Source organism: Geotrypetes seraphini, chromosome 13, assembly GCF_902459505.1.
Source record: "Geotrypetes seraphini chromosome 13, aGeoSer1.1, whole genome shotgun sequence".
Taxonomy (NCBI): Eukaryota; Metazoa; Chordata; class Amphibia; order Gymnophiona; family Dermophiidae; genus Geotrypetes; species Geotrypetes seraphini.
In genome coordinates, this window is record NC_047096.1 from 64,412,662 (window position 1) to 64,438,153 (window position 25,492).

At 45.4% G+C, this 25,492-nt stretch overlaps 1 protein-coding gene across 6 annotated transcripts in view; it reads left to right on the forward strand.

The window, feature by feature from the left end:
* Positions 1-24,951, forward strand: part of GRB7 (growth factor receptor bound protein 7) — a 160,980-nt gene extending 136,029 nt beyond the window's left edge. For 5 of the 6 annotated variants that reach the window (XM_033918022.1, XM_033918023.1, XM_033918026.1 and 2 more), the window contains 7 exons: positions 28-126; positions 1,012-1,086; positions 1,213-1,329; positions 13,726-13,786; positions 15,995-16,082; positions 21,029-21,122; positions 23,057-24,951. In XM_033918022.1, the coding sequence (XP_033773913.1) occupies positions 28-126; positions 1,012-1,086; positions 1,213-1,329; positions 13,726-13,786; positions 15,995-16,082; positions 21,029-21,122; positions 23,057-23,203 (681 nt within the window). In that variant the 3' untranslated portion in view covers positions 23,204-24,951. The remainder of the gene's footprint in view (positions 1-27; positions 127-1,011; positions 1,087-1,212; positions 1,330-13,725; positions 13,787-15,994; positions 16,083-21,028; positions 21,123-23,056) is intronic. The other variant, XR_004536764.1, reaches the window with a different exon arrangement.
* The last annotated feature ends 541 nt before the right edge of the window (positions 24,952-25,492 follow it).

Consider the following 25,492-nt stretch of genomic DNA (forward strand, 5'->3'; position numbering starts at 1 on the left):
TGTTGTGTTTGACTTCTGCACCTGTAGCCTTATAAGGCAAGGAACGGCACGAAAGGCCTGAAAGTGTTCTGTACAGAGGATGAACAGAGTCGCCTTTGCTGGATTTCAGCTTTCCGCTTATTCAAGGTCAGTGCGTCCTTGACTCCTGCCTCACTCTCAGCAAGTGTTACCTAAGCTTCCTTTGGTGGTGGTCCCTGCATGAACACTTCCTTTTTCTTTCACTCACTGGATTCTTGACATCTAGTTTAAATCCAGATAAGACACCAACAACACACGGTGATTAAGCTCCAGTCGTTGGCCTCTGAGGGGTCCAAGATCATAGGTATTCCTTGGAATAATTTATGGTCTGGGGCCAGTGGTGTAGCGAGGGTAGGAGGCACCCTCTTCTCTGCCCCCCCCTCTGCTCCTTTCACACCAAGCCCACTCACACCCTCCTGACCACCGCCCTACCCTGTTCCTTCTGTGCCCCCATACCATGCTTACATCCTCCCTTCCAACTCCCCATAACTCTTTAAATCTTCATCAGCGCAAGCAACTTTTCTGGTTTCCTGCTCGCACTGGCGTTGCCTTTCCTTCTGATGTCACTTCTTGGCCCCATGACCTGGAAGTGATTTCAGAGGGAGCCAGGCCTGTACAATCAGCAGGCTAGAGTAGTTACTCGTGCTGGTAAAGATTTTAATGGCGGGGAAGGGAATACACAAGCGCAGCGTGGGGGGGGTGGAGATATGCCAGCGCCCCCACCGAGACGGTGCCTGGGGCAGTGCTGTCCCCTCCCCCCACCTTACTATGCCACTACCTGGGGCTGCTACCTCAGTGCACCCTCAGATGTTCTCTGAAAGAGCTGGCATGTGCATAAAGGGTGCATTGTGGGCTGAGATTTAAACAAAATAAATCCCTTCTAGTGGAAAGAGCCTAATCCTACTCTTTCCACGGGACTAGAGTGGATTCTGTTAATGACCAGCAGTTTGGGATAGGTTGTGAAGCTTTCCTTGTGTTTGTGTTCCTGTGTAGTATGGCATTCAACTCTATAGAAATTATGAAGTGTCTCGACGCAGTCAGAATGCCTGGATCAGTTCACCATCGCTGGTGAGTGTTAGTGAAGGCCTTTCCCTCCACCAGGCCATCCTGACCGCCCAAACCTCCTAAACTCTATTCTCTCTCACACCTTCTGTGGTCTGTGCTCTACTCATTTCTGTCTCTTGTTTCCTGCAGCGGAGTGTGTCTGATAACACCCTGGTAGCTATGGATTTCTCAGGGTGCACAGGCCGAGTGATTGACAACCCAAACGAGGCACTCTTGGCAGCACTGGAGGAGGCTCAGACCTGGAGGGTGAGTGTGGGACAGGAAGAGAAATATCTCCGTTCCGTATTCTAAATTTAAACGCCTCTTGTGCACTTATCTGGTGTTCATGCAGGTAAGTGCACATCTAAGAACGGTTCTATAGGTGCTAACTATCTTTATCCCAGCACCAGCAGGCAGAATATTCTTAACTGATGGGTGACGGTACCGACGGAGCCCCGGTACGGACAATTTTAGAGTAATTGCACTCTAAGAACTTAGAAAGTTCTAGCTAGGCCGCACCGCGCATGCGCGAGTGCCTTCCCGCCCGACGGAGGCGCGTGGTCCCCAGTTTCTTAGTTTCCGCGGAGCTAAGAAGACGCATTTTTTCCAACGGCTGTTGGAAAGTTCTCTTTTCGCCTTCCCGCTCACGGATTTTGACGTGAATTTTTTCACTTCTTCTTTTTCTTAATTTTCAATTAAAAAAAAAATTTAATTAATATTTTTTTGTCTTTCTTTTTCAGTCGGCCCTGGCGGGACCTGTTGGCATCATCAAATCCTCGACCTTCGATTTTGCTACTGCCGTTTTTCCCTTCATGCCCCCTTTACTGGGCTTTAAGAAGTGTCAGCAGTGTGCACGCCCTATATCTCTGTCTGACCCGTACAATTGGTGTCTTCAGTGCCTCGGTCCAGAGCATAGGGCTTCTACTTGCACCCATTGCGCTTCTCTTCAAAAGAGAACTTTGAAGAATTGCCAGATTCAACAACAGCTTCTTTTCGGTACCACCAAGGAGAGTCCTCCGGTGTTGACCCCGGCATCGGTGGCATCATCCAAATCGCCGCCGGCCCTTTCGACACCGCAGGATGTGTCTTCGGTGTCGCACTCCATGGGTAAGCCGGCTAAGAAGCCATCCCCTACAGTCCTCGGCCCGCCAGTCAAACAAGCAGTGAGCCAAGTCCTGCAGACTGTGCGCCGGCCCCGTAAACACTCCGCTCCTATTGAAGTCACTGCCTCTTCATCGGCATCTACTTCACCTGAGCGTCGAGCGGCACTGCAGGTACCAAAAAAGAGAAAAGCGGTACCGGTGCCTTCGGGACCATCACTGGATGACCATATAGCGTCCATTCTCCAGGTCCAGCTTAAGGAGCAGTTACAACAACTTCTCCCGGCTCTTCTGACTCCGAGCCTTCCAGTGTCAGTACCTGCTGAGCCTTCGGTGCCGATCGTTGCCCAGCCTATTTTGTCGGCACCGACTTTTATCGGCACCGCTGCATTCTGCCTCTTCGGTATCCATGCCTATTCTCTTGGCAGAACCGAAATCTCTGCGTCGGGCGGTTCACTCGGCCTCTGAGCCGGTACCGCTCTCTGATCCAAACCTCTGTACCTCTTCACCTGGTACGGTATCGATGCACTCCGGCAAATCGGTACGCAAAACCTGACACGTAGAGGCCTCTACTCCTCTTTCACAGGGACGATTCCCTTCAGTGCGTGACCCTGATTTATGGGATGATTCCGATGAGCCTCTTGGTACCGATGATGATCTTTCATCGGATGAGGCTGACCCATCTGTGCAGGAACCCGATAGTAAGCCAGAGCACACTTCCTTCACTAAATTTCTTAAAGAGATGTCAAGACACCCTTTCCATCCCTTTGGAGTCTGACTCCAAGAAGTCCAAAGCATTCCTTGATGCTTTGGACTTTGACCAACCTCCGAAGGAATTTCTCAAACTACCATTACATGACATCTTACGGGATACCTTCTAAAAGAATCTTGAGACTCCTCTCACTATTCCAGGGGCTCCTAGAAAGCTGGAGTCTCTTTATAAGGTTATCCCCATTCTAGGGTTTGACAAGCCTCAACTCCCACATGAGTCTTTACTTGTGGAGTCAACCCTGAAGAAGACTGCAGGCTCTAGTGTGTATGCTTCTGTCCCTCCTGGCAGAGAGGGTAAAGCCATGGATAAATTTGGCAAACGTCTTTATCAGAATGCGATGTTGGCCAATCGTTCAGGGAATTATGCATTCCATTTTTCCTTCTACCTGAAACATCTCATTAAGCAGTTAACCGCTTTCCAGAAGTACCTCCCGGAACGCAAGCTTCCTGCTTTTCAACAATGTACTTCCAGTCTGTTCCAGCTTCGGAAGTTTATGGTTCGCACCATCTACGACACATTTGAGCTCACGTCTCGAGCTACAGCAATATCTGTAGCTATGAGACGTTTGGCCTGGCTCCTCGTTTCAGAACTTGACGATAACCACCAGGACCGTCTGGCCAACGCTCCCTGCTTGGGTGATGAGCTCTTTGGCGAATCTTTGGATACCACCACCCAGAAACTTTCGGCTCACGAGACTAGATGGGATACCTTGTTGAAAACCAAAAAGAAACCCCCACCTGCTCGTCCTTTTAGGCAACAATCATCCTATCAGCATCGTTTCTCAGCTCGACCTCTTCAACCTCATCCTCCTCAGCCTCGGAAACAATGCCAGCAACAGCACCAACAGGCTCGCCAACAACAACAACCTGCGAAACCTGTTGCTCAGCCTAAACCTACTCAGCCCTTTTGACTTCCTTCTCCAGGGCATAGCCAGTCTCCCCTCTTCCTCTCCTCTACTACAACCCATAGGAGGAAGTCTACAATTTTTTCTGAGCCGTTGGGAGATAATTACAACAGATCAATGGGTTCTATCCATCATCACTCATGGTTACTCCCTAAATTTTCAGGCTCTTCCTCCATCAAGTCCTCCAAAGGAGTCTGCTTCTAACAGGTCTCAGTCCCTCCTCGGTCAAGAAGTTCAGTCCCTCCTTCTACTCAATGACATCTAAGAAGTTCCTCCAGATCAACGAGGTCAAGGATTTTACTCCCGGTACTTTCTAGTCCCAAAAAATACCGGAGACCTCAGACCCATATTAGATCTCAGGGATCTCAACAAATGTCTGGTCAAAGAGAAGTTCAAAATGCTCTCTCTTGCCACACTCTACCCTCTTCTCACTCAGGGCGACTGGCTATGCTCCATCGATCTCAAGGAAGCCTACACACATATCCCTGTCCATATGATGTCCAGACAGTATCTGCGCTTTCTCATCAATCATTCTCATTACTAGTACAAGGTGTTACCCTTCGGTCTGGCCTCCTCTCCCAGGGTATTCACAAAATGTCTTATTGTGGTAGCCACCTTTCTCCGCTCTCACAATTTTCAAGTCTTCCCCTACCTGGACGATTGGCTGATCAAGGCTCCTTCCCTTCAGGCAGTACTTCTTGCCACCAACCAGACCATCCGATTTCTTCAACTTCTGGGCTTCGAGATCAACCTTCCCAAGTCGCACTTCATTCCAACCCAGCGACTTCAATTCATTGGCGCAATACTGGACACTGTTCTCATGAGGGCGTTTCTTCCATCCAACTGCCTTCAGACCATCCTTCATCTCTGTCAGCAGGTGCTTCCACAGTTTTCCATCTCGGCCAAGCAAATGATGGTACTCTTGGGGCACATGGCATCAACAGTGCATGTCACCCCCTTCGCACGTCTTCACCTGCGCACTCCTCAATGGACTCTAGCTACCCAGTGGTCCCAAGCAACGGATCCTTGTTCGCAACAATATATCTGTGACATCGTCTCTTCGACAGTCTCTGCAATGGTGGTTGACATCTTCAAATCTCTCCAGAGGTTTTCTGTTCCATCTGCCTCCTCATCAGCTCGTCATCACCACAGATGCATCCCCATATGCCTGGGGAGCACACTTGAACGATCTACAGACTCAGGGTCTTTGGACTGCCCAGGAAAAGAAACATCACATCAATTTCCTGGAGCTCAGAGCGATGTTTTATGCCCTCAAGGCTTTTCAGCATCTCCTCTTTCCTCAAGTACTACTGCTTTGCACATACAATCAAGTTGCAATGTATTACATCAACAAACAGGGTGGGACGGGCTCTCGTCTGTTGTGTCAGGAGGCCCAAAAGATTTGGTCTTGGGCGACAGCTCGCCACTTATTCCTGAAAGCTGTCTACATTCAGGGAGAGCAGAATTCCTTAGCAGACAACCTCGGCAGAATTCTCCAACCTCACGAATGGACTCTCGATCCCATGACCCTCCAGTCTGTTTTCTCTCAATGGGGCACTCCTCAGGTGGACCCTTTCGCAGCTCCTCACAATCACCAACTGGCCCAATTTTGCTCCAGACTCTACTCCCCTCACCGTCTGGCAGCAGATGCGTTTCTCCTGGATTGGACTAATCTTTTCCTTTATGCATTTCCTCCTCTGCCTCTCATTTTGCAGACCCTGTTCAAGCTCCGGAGAGAACATGCCAACATGATTCTCATCGCTCCACGGTGGCCCAGGCAGCATTGGTTCTCCCTTCTACTTCAACTCAGTTCCAGGGAGCCCATCCTTCTTCCTCTATTTCCTTCTCTGCTTACTCAGCATCAGCAGTCTCTCCTGCATCCCAACCTCCAGTCTCTGCACCTGACAGCTTGGTATCTCTCGGGCTGACCTCGACTCATTCCCTCCTTTCTCAGCCCGTCCGTTCTATCCTTGCTGCTTCCAGGAAGCCGGCCACTCTTCAATGCTATCAACAGAAGTGGACCCGGTTTTCTTCCTGGTGCCTTCTACATCATCATGATCCAGCTTCACTAGCTGTAGAACTAGTGTTGGATTATCTCCTTTCTTTGTCTAACTCTAGACTCAAGTCTACTTCTATCAGAGTCCACCTTAGTGCCATTACTGCTTTTCATGAGCCTGTTCACGGAAAACCTCTTACTGCTCATCCTTTGGTTTCCAGATTCATGCGGGGCCTTTTCAATGTGAAACCACCTCTCAAACCCCCTCCTGTAGTCTGGGATCTGAATGTGGTTCTTTCCACCTTAATGAAGCCTCCTTCTGAAATGTGCTGTGGCCAAAGGTTCAAATTTCTCACTTGAAAAGTGGTCTTCCTTATTGCTCTCACCTCTGCCAGGAGGGTCAGTGAGTTGCATGCACTAGTTGCAGATCCACCTTTCACAGTTTTTCACCATGATAAGGTGGTTCTGCGTACACATCCAAAGTTTCTTCCTAAGGTTGTGTCTGACTTTCACCTTAACCAGTCCATTGTCTTACCTGTTTTCTTCCCGAAACCTCATTCCCATCCAGGGGAACAGGCTTTACATACTTTGGACGGTAAGCGTGCTTTGGCTTACTATTTAGAACGCACTAAGCCTCACAGATCATCTCCCCAACTTTTTCTGTCTTTTTCTGTCTTTTGACCCTAATAAGCTCATCCTGTTTCTAAACGCACAATATCCAATTGGCTTGCTGCTTGCATTTCATTCTGTTATACTCAGTCCGGACTGACACTGTCACTGTCAAGGTTCTGTCACGGCCCATAAGGTTAGAGCTATGGCAGCGTCTGTAGCTTTCCTCTGATCCACTCCTATTGAGGAAATCTGCAAGGCTGCTACTTGGTCCTCAGTTCATACTTTCACATCTCATTATTGTCTGGATGAATTTTCCAGACGGGATGGACACTTCGGCCAATCTGTTTTACAAAATTTATTTTCCTAATGGCCAACCTTCCCTCCATCCCTCTTTTTGTTAGCTTGGAGGTCACCCATCATTTAAGAATATGCTGCCTGCTTGTCCTGGGATAAAGCACAGTTACTTACCGTAACAGGTGTTATCCAGGGACAGCAGACAGATATTCTTACATACTACCCACCTCCCCAGGTTGGCTTCTTAGCTGGCTTATCTTAACTGGGGACCGCGCGCCTCCGTCGGGCGGGAAGGCACTCGCTTATGCGCAGTGTGGCCTAGCTAGAACTTTCTAAGTTCTTAGAGTGCAATCACTCTAAAATTGTCCGTACCGGGGCTCCGTCAGTACCGTCACCCATCAGTTAAGAATATCTGCCTGCTGTCCCTGGATAACACCTGTCACGGTAAGTAACTGTGCTTAGTGTGTAATTGTTAAGTGAATATTCACAGGGGAGGTGCATACACGGAGCCAACATTTAAGCTTTCCCTGGATTCTATATATGTGCCCAAATTTGGGTGTGATCTAAGATGCACCCACAACTTAATTGTGGAGTCCCGCAAGGCTCTCCCCTTTCTCCTATCCTTTTCAACATCTGTATGTCCTCCCTCAAACTCCTCCATCTATCCCCCCCTTGAAACAATTTACACTTATGCTGATGACATCCTTGTCCTCCTCGAGACCGATTCTAACCTCACCAACCTGTCTAAAAACATATCCTCTTATATACTGAACTTACAATCCTGGGCCCACACTGTGCAAATGAAATTGAACGAGTCCAAAACAAGATTTCTCTGGCTCGGCCCAAAACTAGACCAACTACCCACCTCCGTCCCACTACCCTCTGGCTCAACTCTGCAGCTTGAGTTTTCGAGCAACATTCTGGGCGTCATCATTGATTCCACTTTGTCCTTCAACGACCACCTCCAATCCTTAGTAAAAAAAAATGCTTTTTCAGCCTTCATATGCTGAGGAAGGTTAGATTCTGCTTTCATCAAAACCATTTTACCCTCCTCGTCCAATCCATCATCCTTTCCAGATTAGACTAGTGCAGCTCTATCTACTTAAGCCTAACTAAGAAAAACCTTCATAGACTTCAGCGGATTCAGAATGCCGCAGCCAAGCTCATCTTTGCTAAAAGTAAATTTGACCATGTCTCTCCACTCCTGTCCAAACTTCCCTGGCTTCCGATAACCGCCAGGGTCCACTTTAAATGTGCCTGTCTAACTTTCAAGATCCTACACGGTATCCTCCCTCCCTTTATCCCTCTTACTTGGAATTCTTCAAACCCTAATACCACCAGATCCTCCACAAATTAAAAACTTTCCTTCCCCTCGCTAAAAGGCATTTCCCATTCAGGAAAGCTAGGGACCTCCCTCCCCTTCAAAATCACTGAGCTCTGGAACAACCTTACCTCCCCTCTTCGGAACTTGAGCTCTCTCCAAGCTTTCTGCAAACTTCTGAAAACCTGGCTTTTCTCAAAAATGTTAGCCTCTCTCCAACTTTGGTATCCCAAGTCCTCAAAATCTCTTCATATCTGGCTTCCCTAGTCCTCTAAACATTCTTCATTCTTCGACCTCTAACCCTTTATTGTAGTTCCTTCCTACTACATCTCCTGTAAACCGTGCCGAGCTCCGCAAATGTGGAGAAGATGCGGTATACAAACCTAAGGATTAGATTAGGTAACGAGCAAATTAACGGGCACTAACAATCAATTACTGATTTGTGGCAGTTGTGTTTGCACTATACTATAAACTGCGCGCACAAATGGCATAGTGTTCCATCCAGAGGGGGGGCATGGCCATGGGAGGGGCATGGGCAAATCAGGACCATTTCCCAAATTGGCATGCAGTGTTAAAGAATACTGGGGATACGTGCCGAAACTGGGTGCCAGGCATAAGTCCTAGTGCCTAAATTTGAACGTTGGAATCAGCATTACATCCGGTCCACTAAAGGGTGCTCAGGCTGGAGCGCTGAGGCCATGATTCTATAAACGGTGCCTAGCGTCTAGGTGCGGTTGTCATTTAACCGCTAGGTGGTCTGTAAAATCGCACCTAATGGCACCTAACTCGGGCACCAGTAAGCGTCATAATGTTAGGCATCGGTATGTCGGGCAATTGTTGTCTTGGCCTAATTTACCAATGCCTAACATCCTTGCCTAAGGCAATCCACGCCTAAACTCCGTCCCTAACCACACATACTTTTCACCTATATGTTGTCTACTGAGTTAGAAGTCTAGCCCCCAAATTAAAAAAAATTTTTTTAATTTATTTATGAATTTTCACATTAAGAGACAAAGCATATCGAATACTTGAATACAGATTCATAAAAAGTAGGAAAATTATATATGGTGAAAAGAAACCCCCACCAATAGAGAAAAAAAATTCTCGTTATTTTAGTCCACAATCATTAGAGACCAAAAATAAGAAAAAAAAAAAAAAATCAAAGAAACTATTCATTATCTTGAAAGGGTTTGGCATAGAAGGTAATAAACCAGCGGCTCATTCATGTTAATCTGTTGGAGAAACTATTGATCCAATTATTACTCCACCACCTTCTTTAGCAACAAAAGGCCAAAAATTGCTTAGGTTCAAAAAAAAGAAAATTTTTACCACCAAATGTAGCACATAAGAACGTAAGAATTGCCGCTGCTGGATCAGACCAGTGGTCCATCGTACCCAGCCGTCTGCTCACACGTCGGCCCTTAGGTCAAAGACCAGTGCCCTATTTGAGTCTAGCCTTACTTGCGTATGTTCTGTTCCAGTAGGAACTTATCCAACCTTGTCTTGAATCCCCTATAATAGCCTCCAGGAGAGCGTTCCAGACCACCACCACTCTCTGGGTGAAAAAGAACTTCCTTACGTTTAGCAAGTGCCTACAACATTTTGCAGGACATTGCAAAATAAAAAGTGGCACCAAGAGCAAGAACTCTAGGCTGATAAGCCAAGAACTCCTTCTTTCTTCATTGTGTCAAGAACTCCTTCCTTATTCATTGTGTCACTTGTGATTATATTAAGAGCATAAGAACATAAGAATTGCTGCTGCTGGGTCAGACCAGTGATCCATCATGCCTAGCAGTCCGCTCAAGCAGCAGCCCTCTGGTCAAAGACCAGCACCCTAACTGAGACTAGCCCTACCTGCGTACGTTCTGGTTCAGCAGGAACTTGTCTAACTTTGTCTTGAATCCCTGGAGGGTGTTTTCCCCTATGACAGACTCTGGAAGAGTGTTCCAGTTTTCTACCACTCTCTGGGTGAAGAAGAAATTCCTTATGTTCGTACGGAATCTACCCCCCTTTCAATTTTAAAGAGTGCCCTCTCATTCTCCTTACCTTGGTGAGGGTGAACAACCTGTCCTTATCTACTAAGTCTATCCCCTTCAGTACCTTGAATGTTTCGATCATGTCCCCTCTCAACCTCCTCTGTTCAAGGGAGAAGAGGCCCAGTTTCTCTAATCTTTCGCTGTACGGCAACTCCTCCAGCCCCTTAACCATCTTAGTCGATCTTCTCTGGACCCTTTCAAGTAGTACCATGTCCTTCTCCATGTATGGCGACCATATTGATGAATCAAGAAATTGCTCATTTATATGTCTGAAATAAGTTCTAAGAATTAAATTTCTATCAGAGGAAATGTCACAATAAGGGTTGTTCTTTCAACAATTGCTTCCAGAAAGTTTTCCCAAAATTAGTCAAATCCATCTCACCATCACCAACTCCAATATTGCCAGTTGGAGTGGAGCTTCATGGTGTATTTTAACAGTGAGGTATTGAGCTCTCAAAATTGGTAGTAAACTCTCTGGAATCAATAGAACCTTATGTATACTGTATCTTTGCACCCTCTCAACAGCTGACACATAAGAACATAAGAACATAAGCAGTGCCTCCGCCGGGTCAGACCATAGGTCCATCCTGCCCAGCAGTCCGCTCCCGCGGTGGCCCAAACAGGTCACGACCTGTCCAAATCACCAGAAGGGGCCCCCATGCCACCCTGGTTTCCCATTGAGTGCTATCTTCCCATCAAAGTCCTAGCCCTCCGGTCTTGCACATGCACGACCTGGTCGGGTTTCTATACTTATTTTCTGGTTAGCTTTCTCAGTATCCCACGATCCCTTTATCCCTCAGGAATCCGTCCAGTCTCTGTTTGAATCCTTGTACCGTACTCTGCCCAATCACGTCCTCCGGTAGCGCATTCCAAGTGTCCACGACCCTTTGGGTGAAAAAAAACTTCCTTGCATTCGTTTTGAACACAATTGGAGATCTAGGAAAATTCAAAAACAAACTGCAGGCAACTATGTACAAGATGCAGGCAATGTTTATTATAGCAAATATTTCATTTATGCAGTTAAAAATACCACCTTATAACAAACCAAAGGAACTGACATGGTCCGTGTTTTGGAAAGTACTCCTTCCTCAGAGGTCCTAATAAAAATAAATATGAAAGCTAAGGGGATATGTATAATACATAAACTTTTTTAACTAACCCCTTTTTATTAAACAATATGTTTTAACCTTTTCTTATTATTTTTTAACCTTTTACAAACATTAAAGTTATGACTTGTATTTTATTAATTCGGTTCTTTTCTTTTAGTTTTTATACCTTTTATGCAGCTTATTTTATACCTTAGCAACCATGGTAGGTCATTATCTTTCCCCTTTCATCCTTTTACTTATTTATTGGTAGTCCTTTAGGATCTGTTTTCATAGTTTTCTTTAGTTTTGTTTTCACTCACTCTTTTTTGGTCTCTTTGTTTTTAAGTTTAGCATATGTACATGCATTTTTTCCAGTCACTTTCTCAAGATATTTTTGTCACATCACATTTAAGCACATGTTTGTACCTCTTACAAGTCTCAGTTTCACGTTCACATTCATCAACATTTCTGGTATTACTTATTGAAAATTTTTTTTAATGCATGAAATATTAAAATTTTCTTTTCACTGTTCACGATCTAATATATTTGTTCACATGAATTTTTATCTTAATTTTGCACACCATTTCACATGATTTATGTATTATACATATCTCCTTAGCTTTCATATTTATTTTTATTAAGACCTCTGAGGAAGGAGTGTTTTCTGAAACACGGACCGTGTCAGGTCCTTTGGTTTCTTATAAGGTGGTATTTTTAACTGCATAAGAGGTGGTATTTTTAACTGCATAAATGAAATATTTGGTATAATAAACAATGCCTGCATCTCGTACATAGTTGCCTGAGGTTTGTTTTTTGTTTTTGCTTTGGCTGGCAGTACTGCAGTTTTCGTTGGATTTTGTTTTTGTGTTGATCTAGGAAAATTCAACATTCTCAAATTATTTTTCTTTTGATAATTCTCCTTATATTCCACCTTTTTAATAATATCCAATTCTTACTCTTTAAATTGATTTTGTTGTTTTGATTTTTAATACTCTTACTGTGTTTCTTAAGATTCACCTTGGGTATTCCCCATGGAGTTGATATTATCACAGTCACTTCTCAGAACTGATACAGCTTTTTTAGGTTGGAGTTCATAACTTCAATAGCCTTCCACAGAGCTTCCATATTTACTATGGCAGGCTTCATCATCTCACCAAACTGCAGAGTCTCATTCCCGGAAGCATTTCCTTATTTTACCTCCATACAGGATGCCAGTGTAAAGGCCTCAGCTGGGTAAAGCTCCAAAGAGAGCCCCTCAGCCACTCCTCCAGGGCCTAAGCGCTGCTATCTCCTCCTAGGAAGGCAAGTTTGCCGCCTTTCCTGTAGGGCTTACATTTCCGGGCTGGGGAGGGGTCTACCTTAGAACAGGGCTCAACGCGACCTAATCCACACTAAGATCTGTCGCTTGATCAGGCATCTCTTCTGGTTGTACGTCCTTTGTGCTACGCGGAATTGCTCCCCAAATAGTAATCTGTACAAGACGCTTCAGTGTCGCATACTTCTCCATTGTCAAAAGCGACGAAAGTAGGTAACGGCATCGTGCTAGCTCACTTTAGGGAGAGTTCCGCTTGTGCGTCCATACCCTGATGCCATCTTTAAATTGATTTTTATGTTCAAATCTTTTTTTTTATTACGAACGCAGAAATAACAAATAACAAGAAATACAATAGGATCAAGGAAAGCAGCCTCTAACAATACACAGTTTCAGAAACAACAAAAGTAGGAAACCCAACTCCCCACCATCCCCCCCGCCCCCCAAAATCCCCCAATGCAAACATCACCGGTCCCCTTCCAGAGAAATATACAAAAAGCAACCAGAAGGTCTCAAAGATTCCAAAGGCCCATACTCTTGTGTCCCTTGGGCCACTGTAGAAAAGATCCCCCCCCCCAAAAAAAAAAAAAGATTTAAATTTATTTTTAATTGCGCTGTTCAATTAATAGTGCTGATTGGACCAATTAAAAAAATTTAAGTTGGGTGTCTCGGCTAGGTGCACCATTTAGGTGCCTAACAGTAGATGCTTTTTATAGAAACCGGGCCGGAGTGCCAGTTTTTTTTCCAGCACCCAAATATGGGTGCTGTTTACTGAATCCAAATAACTGTATTGATCTACCTGTACTAGCAACTCCTATTGAATGTCCTTGTCAAACTGTCCATTGTGATTTCCTGGGTAACTGACCCAACCTCTTGTAATGTAATCTGACCTTGAACTGAATAGGTAAAAAAAAAACTGATTAACATAACATAATATATAGAACACATTACATTTAGACATTAACATTTATGGCAGCCAAAGACCAGGCATAAATATTAGTGCCTAAATAAGATGGCATGGCGAGAGTAGGAGGTGCCTGGGGTGGTGGCACCCTCCCACGTCCTCCTCTCCGCTATGCCACACTCTCCTCGAAAAGAGACATAGGCCTGATGCACAGGAATTGACGCAGACCTCTGCTCTTGGGTGTTGCTGCTTCAAGGCACTGTGGTGAACCGTAATACCTGGCACTGATTTACTCTTCCAAACCTTTTTTTATTCATATTCCAGAAGAAGCCAAGCCACCGTAACAGCCTCCCGAGCCCCTGTCAAGCTGCAGTTCTCAGCACAGGTACTACTGCTACAACTATTTCTGCTTCACAGAGCTTGCAATCTGTTCAAGACAGACAAACAGGGCAAATAAGAGAGTTAAGACTGCCTCATTTTATTATGGAAATGCTTCAGTACAACCAGGATATAAACAGGGAAGAAGGGGTGAAGAATTCAAAGCAGCCTTAAATAGGTGAGCTTTTAGCGAGGATTGGGATGGGACCAGGGAGGGCACATGATGGACCAAATCAGGCATACAGCACAGGAAGGCGGAAGGAATGGAGTCGGGAGTTGGTGGTGGAGGAGAAGAGCACAGATATGAGTGACTTACCTGATGGAGGAGGAGTATAGGAACAGATAACGGAGGAAAGGGAATTAGGACCTGCAGAATAAATGTATTACTAAGGCAGTAAGACACATTTGTGCCATATGTGGAAAGGATAGCCAATGAAGGGATTTGAAGAGGGGTATTGTGAGCATAGCAACATTAGGAGAAAACTGGCAGAGTTTTTTTTTGTAATTGATTGACAGGGAGAGAAGGTTACAGCTGTTTAAGGAGGTGATGAAAGTATGTGGAGAAGCAGTGACGTAGGGTGGGGTGCCGGCCCACACCACGCTCGCGCCCCCTGTACCTCTTTAAATCTTGCCTGCTGCTCGTGCTGGCTTGTCTCCCCTCTGAAATCACTTCCTGGTCATGGGGCCAGGAAGTGACGTCGGCATGAGCAGCAGGCCAGAGAGGCTGCTCACGCCGGTGAAGATTTAGAGAGGTATAGGGGGAAGGGAGGGCATGAGTGTGTGGCGTGGGGGGGCAGGGAAGGAGCAGGGGGAGGCGGAGAGAGGGCATGGGGGGGGGCACCACCACTCCAGATGCCTGCTACTTTCACTACGCCACTGTGGAGAAGGGTTTTATTCGGAAAAGAAGGGACAAACTTGTGGTAATGTCACCTCCCTTCATAAAATATATATACAAGGGACCTACAGACTAAATGACAGCAGTACGGCACATGCAAGCCAAAATGTGCGACCCAAGTGTGTGAATCGGCCCCAATATACTGAATGTGAAAACTCATAAATTGTAAGAGTCATAAACAGGGCCATGTTAGACATGCTGGGGACCAAGGCAGAAATTAAGGAGGGCGGCCTGCAATTTCTCCCCTTCCTGCCCTTCCCCTGATTTCCCCACCCACCAAATGCCCTCAATCCAGCATCTCTCCTTCCTCCTCCTTTCTTCCCTCCCTCCCCCAACGCCCCTAGGTCCACTACATGCCATCCCATCCAGCATTCCTCCCTTCATTTAAAAATCAGCTGCTCCGGGGGTCCCGGTGGACCGAGATGTCAATCCCATTCCAAAGCTCCCCCCTTTAAAAATGCAAAGGGGTCACCAGTGCAGCAGTGATTCTCTCTAGTGGTATTTGTGAATTCCTCGGCACTGTTCCCCTGCTGCAGTCCACCCAAGCGAAAACAGGAAGTTGCATCAGAACGGGCGGATTGCGGCAAGTCAACGGCGCTGAGGAATCCATGAGCAGCGCTAAAGAATTGCTGCTGTGCGGTGACCCCTTTGCATTTTAAAAGGTGAGGGGGCTTCGGAATGGGGTGGGGAGAAGAAAAGGACCCAAGGGGGGCCCCCTTGAACTGTTGGGCCCAGGGCAGTTGTCCTGTTTGCTCCCTCCTAATGCTGGCCTTGGTCCTAATGTGGAAACAAACTTACTTGTTGTCACCATCAGTGGTCCCAGCTCTTTACAATGAATGGTTATGCAGCTGCCAGCTAGGATGTTAAAAATCAAAATAATACTTATCCTATTCAGAGCTCAGCTTATGGCACAGAGCTAAGTGCTGAAAAAATGAACACCGTATTCAAACCTAACCTGGCCCCAAGTTTTGCTTCCTTCATCAGAGGGAAGGGTCGAGGTAGTTTCGGGAGAGCTAAGGAGCTTATCTTAATCATGTTAATGTTCAATCTGTGGTAGAGCAGTCAGGCAGCAGTGTCAGATAAGCAGGTGCATAGAGATCAGACATCTTGCCCCCATTCAGTAGGGGTAGAAGTCCAGGAGAAGATGGTACATGTTAGCTGCTAGGTAGGTGCCACAGATAGGCAGGCACTGACTGTCATTGCCAAGGACCCAAGCAGAAAATCTACAGCCTGGGACATTGATGTGCAGGAGTTCAGGGGCCAGGCATTGTACAGGGCAGTACGTTCCCAATTCACAAACAGCTTTTCACATCATCTCAGCAATTCACAGGACCCAGGCCTGGTATCATGGACGCCTTTCCAGGGAAGAGACCCAGCGGCTCATAGTTCAGCAGGGACTTGTAGATGGGTGAGTAGAAACTCAACATGCATTAGTAAGGCCTGAGTTGTATTCTTAGCTGTGAATGAGAGGAATGTGCCGCAGGGGATAGATGAGAAGGTTTCTACCACCTTATTCTGCTCTCGGGGGGGGGGGGGAGGGGGGAAGGGAACCCATGCACAGAAGTAAAGCATTAGAGTTGCAAAAAAAAAAAAAAAAAATAGCCACAGGATGCAGTCACCTTTCCTGTTGGTGTTTAAGCCACAATTGGCTCCATCACTGACATAAAAAAAAAAAAAATTGCGGCATTCTGCTTCATTCCCTGTCGACAACCTCCCTCCCACCACTTGAATAATCCCTGGTAGTCTAGTGCAGTGTCTCTCAAGTCGGTCCTGAAGTACCCCCTTGCCAGTCAGGTTTTCAGGATGTCTACAATGAATCTGCATAAACTTGATTTGCATACATTGCCTCTATTATATGTAAATTTGTTTCATGCAGATTCATTGTGATATCCTGAAAACCTGACTGGCAAGGGGGTACTCCAGGATCGACTTGAGAAACACTGGTTTATGGCCCCCCCCCCCCCCCCTTTCCAAACTGCTTTAAAATTTATTTTTTTTTAAGTTAAATATTTGCCAATATTCAGCACTTTGGCCAGTCAGAAATGATTCCTGGCCAGCAAAATAGCATTCAGCCATATAGCCATCTATCTATGTAACTGGCTTTCTCCCACTGAATGTCCAGATTGCCGGCTATCTTGGTGATCAGCTATTTATTTATTTAAAAAATGTATAAACTACAATCAAAGCGATGTACAAAATAACATACATATTATTGAAACACTCCAAGCTATGATAAACATGAATTTACATTAACATTTCATAACTTACAAGCTGGAGTTCTTACTTCGTCTACTGCTTTTACAAAGTCATTCCATAAAGGTCAATACATGACCAGACAATATCAGTATTCCATCTATGTGGTTTCAGCAATCACAGTTTCATAAGAACATAAGAATTGCCGCTGCTTGGCTGATTCTAAATCAGACCAATGGTCCATCCTGCCCAGCAGTCCGCATACATGGCGGCCCCAAGGTCAAGACCAATGCTCCAAATGAGTCCAGTTTCACCAGTTTAGAATGAACTTGTCCAACTTTGTCTTGAAACCCTGGAGGGTGTTTTCCCTTATAACAGATTCCGGAAGAGCATTCCAGTCTTCACTCTCTGGGTGAAGAAGAATTTCCTTACATTTGTACGGAATCTATCCCCTTTCAACTTTAGAGAGTGCCCTCGCGTTCTACCCTACCTTGGAGAGGGTGAACAGTCTGTCTTTCTCTACTAAGTCTATTTCCTTCAGTATTTTGAATGTTTCGATCATGTCCCCTCGCAGTCTCCTCTTTTCAAGGGAGAAGAGGCCCAGTTTCTCTAATCTCTCGCTAAACGGCAACTCCTCCAGCCCCTTAACCATTTTAGTCGCCCTTCTCTGGACCCTTTCGAGTAGTACCGTGTCCTTCTTCATGTATGGCGACCAGTGCTGGATGCAGTACTCCAGGTGAGGGGACGCACCGTGGTCCAGTACAGCGGCATAACCTTCTCCGATCTGTTCGTGATCCCCTTCTTGATCATTCCTAGCATTCTGTTCGCCCTTTTCGCCGCAGTAGCACATTGTGCAGATGGCTTCATGGACTTGTCAATCAGAACTCCCAAGTCCCTTTCATGAGAGGTCTCTCCCAAGTACCGCCCCGGACATCCTGTATTCGTGCATGAGATTTTTGTTCCCAACATGCATCACTTTGCACTTATCCACATTGAACCTCATTTGCCATGTCGATGCCCATTTCTCGAGCTTGATTGTCCCGTTGCAGATCTTCGCAATCCCCCTGTGTCTTCACTACTCTGTATAACTTCATGTCGTCTGCAAATTTAATCACTTCACTCGTCGTACCATTGTCCAGATCATTTATAAAGATGTTAAAGAGCACAGGTCCAAGCACCGAGACCTGCGGCACCCGTATGGTGACACTCTTCCAGTCTGAGAATTGTCCATTTACCCTCACTCTCTGTTTCCTATGCTCCAGCCAGTTTTTAATCCACGTGAGTATTTCACCCCTATTCCATGGCATGCAATTTTCCAAAGTAGTTGTTCATGTGGAACTTTTGTCGAACGCCTTCTGAAAATCCAGATATATAATGTCAACCGGGTCGCCCTTGTCTATCTGCCTGTTTATTCCATCGAAGTGCAGCAATTTCATCAGGCAAGTTCTGCCTTTACTGAAACTGTGCTGGCTGGTCTCATCAGATCATGTCCGTCAAGGTGATCAATGATGCAGTCCTTTATCAGTGCCTCTACCATATTTCCCGGTACCGAGGTCAGAATTACCGGTCTGTAGTTTCCTGGATCTCCCCTTGAACCTTTTTTGAAGATCAGCGTAACATTCGCCACCTTCCAGTCTTCCGGAATCTTTCCCAATTTGATCGACAGATTGGCTATTGGCTGAAGCAGTTCAACTATAGTCCCTTTCAGTTCCTTGATGACCCTCGGATGGATGCCATCTGGTCCTGGGGATTTGACGCTCTTAAGCCTATCAATCTGCTTGCATACCTCTTCTAGACTGACCGTCAATTGTGTCAGTTTCCCATCTTCTTTTCCAGCATATAGCCTGATGGGTTCCGGTATGCTGTGTATATCCTCTTCAGTAAATACAGACGCAAAAAATGTGTTCAGTTTGTCGGCAATTTCTTTGTCCTCCTTTAGCACTCCCTTTATTCTGCGGTCATCCAACGGCCCCACCGCTTCCCTCGCGGTTTCGTTTCCCCTTAATATATTGAAAGAACAGCTTGTAGTTTTTCGCCTCCTTGGCTATTTTTTCCTCGTAGTCTCTTTTGGCTCCTTTTACCGCCTTATGGCACCTGCGTTGATGTTGATGTTTGTGCTTATTCCAGTTTTCATCCATTTTTTACCTTTTCCATGCCTTAAACGAAGTTTCTTGTCTCTGATCGCTTCCTTCACCTTGCGGTTTTTAGCTTGCTGGCTTCTCCCCCCCCAAATTATGTCAGCTTGCATAGAGAAATCTCTGATTCCAAGCATTTACAGAGAAAATCGCTGATTCCCAGCACTTTCTTACCCATGTTTTGCCTCTCCTTCAGGAACAGGCCAGATCTCCCACCATGTTCGCGGTTTTACCATATTCATGATGGTTTTTAATAGAAACAGCGAATAACATATGAAAAAGTTATTCACAGATTTTCTGTATTCACGGGTCTGTTAATACCATATCACAGCGAATACAGAGGGAGAAGTGCATTACATAAAGGTGTCAACAAACAATGACATAGCTGGTCACCGCCAATATTCAGTGGGTCATTGGCCAGACCGACCCACCTAAAAAAGGGGTCTAGGATGCTTCATCAAGGCTATTTCAGCGCTAAATGGTCCCATGAAATATCCTGCGATGAACTACAGCTTTCCTTCTCCAATGCCTTGATTTCTCTCAGAATGGGATGATTTATTTTTTTTGGGGGGAAGGGGTGATGCCCCTCCCCCTCCACATCCCACAAAATTCTACCCTCCCCTCTCCATGATCTGGCACCTCTCCCCCCCAAACACTCCCACCCCTGAGGCGACAGAAACTTTGGCTCGGACCCTGCCCTGCAGGCCAGAAAAAACCCCATAATTTACAGCTTGATTCCAAATGTAAATCTGCCAATAATACTGGATTATCCTTGGAGGGTTTAAATTTTGAAGTAACGGGGAATGGAGGAGGGGACTTGGCTCAGTTGAAAAACCTTGTGAGTAAAACCAGAGCAACCTCTTGACCTTTTTTATGGTCTTTTGTTTATCTGCTGCTAGAAACTGCATGAAGCTATGGCTGGTGGCGACTGTTTGGGAGGCAGTGTATGATCTCATTTTGACGTGTTCTGCAGCCCAGAGGGGGGACGATTCAGCGTGGCTGTTTCAGCATAGCTGTGATGAATCGTCCCATTCCACCAAAAAAAGTAGGTCTATCTTTGGCCACTAGGCCTTAGTTGGCCAGCCGCTGAATATCAGCTTGGTCAGCTAAGTCCACGGCGGCAAACTTTACACCGGAAATTCAATGCCAGGAATGCTGCAGCTTGCAGGAGGTAGCTGGGTTGCCTCCTGCAGGCAGAAGATTGGGGCCTTGGTGTCCACTAGCACCCTTCCATCCCCGACCCCTTCCCCAGCCCACCTTTAAATGGTAGCAGGACCTTCCTGGTGCATCCCCAGGGTGCACTACGCAGGGCAAAGCACCACCATTTTTCAAGATGGAGGTGCTGGAGGCAGGAATGAGTTGGAATCACTCTTGCCTTACCTCTAAGATATGATGGGGTGGGTTGCAGGAGGGTCAGGGGTGGGAGAGTGCCACTAGACACCAGGTTTTTTTTAATTTAAAGAAAAGAGATTTGTGTCTTGAGTCCTGCAGGGAAGAGGGTTACTAGACTACCAGGGAAATTTTTTGAAAAATTATTTGAATTTTTTGAGACAGTAGAGAGGGGGATTGTAAGAACACCAGGGAAGCCGAGTCAATGCTGGTATCAAAGCTGGGGGTCTGGGTTTGGGGGAGAGGGAAGGTGCCAGTAGATGCCCACTCCTCTTAACCCTTATATACTGTCCCAGAACCTGGCATTATTTTTCCCATGATAGTCATTTTGCACTGCATTTGCATTCATTTAAATGCAACTGTGGTAAGGGTTTCTGCATTGCTATCCCGCAGTAAAGCTGAGCTAAACCTGGGGTAACCACACAGGAAACTTTCTGCATCAACCCCAGGGTTATTAATGTTCAGTAGTACACTTACTTTCCAATGTTACCCACCACTGCCCTCTTGAGTCCTCATTACCACAGCCCTGGAAAACTCCAGGCAGAGTGGTTCCTCAGTGCCTGGGGTTCTGTGTTGTCAGGTGAAGTGGAGTGTTTCCAGGTATGATAGGTTTTTCTCACTCTTGTTTGTTTTGCAGAATATTCCTGGTAAGGGAGAGTCAGAGGAATCCAAAGGGCTTCGTCCTGTCCCTTTGCCACTTACAGAAAATCAAGCACTACCTGATCTTACCGGTAAAGCACTTCCTCTCTCCACATGTACACAAGACATATACTAATTAGACTCTTCACAGATGTGCATATAATCAAAGATTCTGAAAGGCATTGTTTCATTCGGTTTGAAACCTAGAAGCTTTTATTCTGGTCTTGGGGTGGAAAATGGTCACTAGCCTTTCCACCATCATGACTCTGAACTGGATACAAGACTTTCTTTTGAAGTTCATACTTATTTCACGGTTAGTTGGTTCTTCTTTTTACTATCTTCATCCCTATTTTTTCCACATTTGATTTTGCTGAACTGGTTTATGCCTATGTGATTTCTTGCACTGACTATTGCAATGTGTTTTGCAGGCTTGCCAGCTAAAAATCTTGGGGGTCTTCAACATTACAAAATGCAGTAGCCCAACTCTGACAAACTCTAGTCTGCTTTGTCACAGGTGTCGGAATGGGGGAGGCCATAGGAGTCATGGTCTCCCCAAAAATTGGCAGTCAGAGGAGTCGGTTATGGGCAGTTCTATTCCCCAACTCACCTCATCCCGGTTGCAGTAATTCTAATTCTTTGGGCAGCCTCTGCACAGCGTCAATGAGCATCGGTCCAGAATGAAAACTTCTGGGGCAGACCTTCTCGTTGACGTTGCGCAGCAGCTGTTCGAAGACTTATATACTTACAGTGATCGGGAGGAGGTGGGTGGGGTAGTTGGGAGCTAGAGAGAGGCGTGCTGCTGCTGGGTGGAGCTTATGGGCCCCGCCCCAAACAAAAAAGTGTTCCGCTGCCTATGTGTTTTGTCTCAGCGGCTGCTAAGAAAGCGAATAGAATTCTAGGTATAATCAAGAGGGGTATTATAACCAGAACGAAAGAAGTTATCCTGACTTATCGGGTGATGGTGCGTCCGCATCTGGAGTACTGCATCCAATATTAGTGGCCGTACCTTAAGAAAGATATGGTGATATTCGAGAGGGTTCAGAGGAGAGCGACACGTTTGATAAAAGGTATGGAAAACCTTTCATACGCTGAGAGATTGGAGAAACTGGGGCTCTTCCCTGGAGAAGAGGAGACTTAGAGGGGATATGATAGACTTACAAGATCATTGCATAGAGAAAGTGGAGAGGGACAGATTCTTCAAACTTTCGAAAACTACAAGAACAAGAGGGCATTTGGAAAAGTTGAAAGGGGACAGATTCAAAACAAATGCTAGGAAGTTTTTCTTCACCCAACTTGTGGTGGATACCTGGAATGCGCTTCCAGAGGATGTAAGGGTTTAAGAGGACGGTATTGGGGTTTAAGAAGGGATTGGACAATTTTATGTTGGAAAAGGGGATAGAAGGGTATAGATAGAGGATTGCTACACAGGTCCTGGACCTGTTGGGCTGCCACGTGAGCGGACTACTGGGCACAATGGACCCCAGATTTGACCCAGTGGAGGCATTGCTTATGTTTTGTCATATTGCACCTGTTCTCTCTTCTATTGAGAAGTGCTGTTAAGTTGTTGGATTTTAACATTTTAAGATTTTTCATGAGCTGGTGAAGAAATTGGCTGTTTATGTCCCTAACTGTCCCTTGCACTCTCAGAGTGAGAGATGTTTTTCTCTCCCATCTGCTAGATCTTTTGGGCTAGAATGTACCCATTTTCATGCATATTCTTGTTCAATTGCTTTTGTATGTCCTTCAGACAGATTGATGATTTACTGGAATTTCAGAGACTTATTAAAACCTTTCTTTTTCCCTGATTTACATATACACTTATAAAGAGGATTATATTGGTTATATGATGCTTATATTAGCTGTTTGAATCTATTAGTTTAGTTTTAGTCTGTTTTTATCTTGTTGTATTGTTCCTAGTTAGCAAGAGAATGGGTTAAATCCATGAATGAATGAATGAATGATTCTGGTGCTGTCCTGTGTTAATCTTTCATCTCCACTTTGTCTGTTTCTCCTGTTCGTGGAACAGTGTGAAGAGGATGGGAGACCTTGCTTCACCATGGATGATGGCCAAACCAAATTCACAGATCTGATCCAGCTGGTGGATTTCCACCAAATCAACAAGGGCATCCTTCCTTGTAAACTTCAGCACTTCTGTACCTCTGTGGTCTTGTGATAACCGGCAGATCAGCAGTACTCATTATTGCAACCATCCTTCCTAGCAAGGAGGAACCTGGCATCAGTGTAAGAGTGAAGCTTCAGGCATCCAGAAAACAGAACTGTGTAAGAGCCCAATTGCATCACTCTATTGGAGAGCAAACTGCTGGGGGCATGGAGAGGGAAGGAGAACATTCATCGTTACTTGCACACTCTTCTCCCATTCTGGCAGTGGGTGCGTTCATTTTCTTATTGAACTATACCAGCACCTAGCTCAGGATCTCCTCACTGGAAAGACTAAGGATGCCTGAAGGGATCAAACTATGCACCTTTGTGTCCTTCTATTCGTTGTAGGTTTTTGATGTGATATTCCTCAATCTTTCCTGGCACTTTTGCCTACATTTGATAGGTACTATGCCTTGTCCCATAATCTTTACCATTCTAACTCTCTGATGTGCCTGTGGCAAGAACCTCCATTTTCTTGCTGTAGACACCTCATACCACTCCCTTCCCCCCCCCCCCCCCTCTTTACCCAAAGATTTTCTAATGCAAATCCACTACTCAGTTCTTCATGCTGTCAATGAGAACAATGCCAACAGTGACAATCACTAAAGATCCATTTCTTGCAGGCCAGGAGAGCCCATGAGAATTCTCTGCAGTGAGAGAAGATGGGACTGGATGAGCATGGTTGAGGAAAGTTGAGGCGGAGATAGAAGATGCATATTTGTGCCAAAGAACTTGGAGCTCAGGTGCTATATGAAGGAAAGAGTTATGTCATAATCGCTCAGGGGTGAAAGAAAGATGTTTGGGTGAGATGACTAGATAGACAGGCTCAAGTACTACTGGTTCTATCCCAGTGCATATGGGGGACTTCCAGTCCTGATGATCTTAGAACCTGACAGGGAACAGGTGGCTCACCAGAGAAGGAGCAAAGAATGTACTGAAGAAACAGGCCAAAGACATTGCATGGACTGTAGCATTACAATAGGAGAAAGGGACTGCAGATCCCAAAAGTGAAGGAAATTAAGTCTCTTAGGAGCATGGAATGACTTTAGACTCAGCCCGGCTTTTTCAAACCCACTCGCATTGGATTCTGGGACCTATAGTATGGCCTTCATATTAAAGAAGCTGGACTGCACATCCCATCATGCAAAGAGAGAAGCTCAATAAGAGATGAGGCCGAAAGTCTTCCTGGGTCTCATTACATTTACGAATAAGAACCAGAGCAGCTGTAGTGAACTGTGTCGCATGGATTTTGCTATTAAAGAGCCAATCCATGGACAGCCCCAGCTCCATGGACTACCTACCCCATTCCCCAGCAGCTCTCCTGGCTATACAGTATACTCATGGTCATGGGTAGATCAGGTCTTGATTGAGATGAAATAAAGGGTAAGCTAGGCCAGCAGACACTTCATTGTATATACGCAGAAGGCCAGTTCCTCTGTGACCTAATTTTTAATATGCATAAGGAAGTTATTTTTTTCAGATTCTTGTATTTTTTAAAAGGACACTGTATCAATATATATATAGATGTAAAAAAGCACATGTTCTTTATTTATCTCTCCCAACCCTTCTTTAAATAAAACTGTTTTTTTTGTGTCAAGTAATCCTTTTTCATGGACTAGCTTCATAGTGTGTCATCTTGATGGCATGTTCTTGTATTTCTATCTGCTCCAAAATAATAATGATGTTTTTGTGTTTAGATATACCTGGAACTCTACTCAATATGCACAATATTATCTGAATTCCAAGTGCAGCCTACTTTGTGTCAACTTATGACCATATCTTCAGGCTTCAATACCATCACTCCACCACTCTTAACAATTTTGCATAGTGGGAAGAATTATATGTAAGATCAGCACTAGCCCCTTCTAATTTCATTTCAATTTTAAACTTCTTTTTACAACTAGCTTATCTAAATGCATATTTCATTTCTTAGTTGATACATTTCAATATTATTTTAAAGCCACTTATCTTTTCAGCTAATCTGAGACATGTTTCGCAACAGGTGCTGTTTCAAGTGTCCCCTGTGGCCGCTTCTGTCATCTGACTCCCACAAATTTAAAGATGATCTTTCTTTCATCCCTGAGCTCTTGCTCTTTAAATTTGTGGGAGTCGGATGACAGAAGTGGCTGCGGGGGACCCCTGGGACTACATGTTGGAGGCCACTGGTCTAGATGATGCCAAGACTGTCTACCTGAATTCAAGTAACTGCCATTGAAGACCTGGTCAGCTTGATTTAACTAGGTAGCCCTTCTACCCAGTTAAATCTTGTTGAATATCAACCCCTGTTCATTTCTTAAGCACT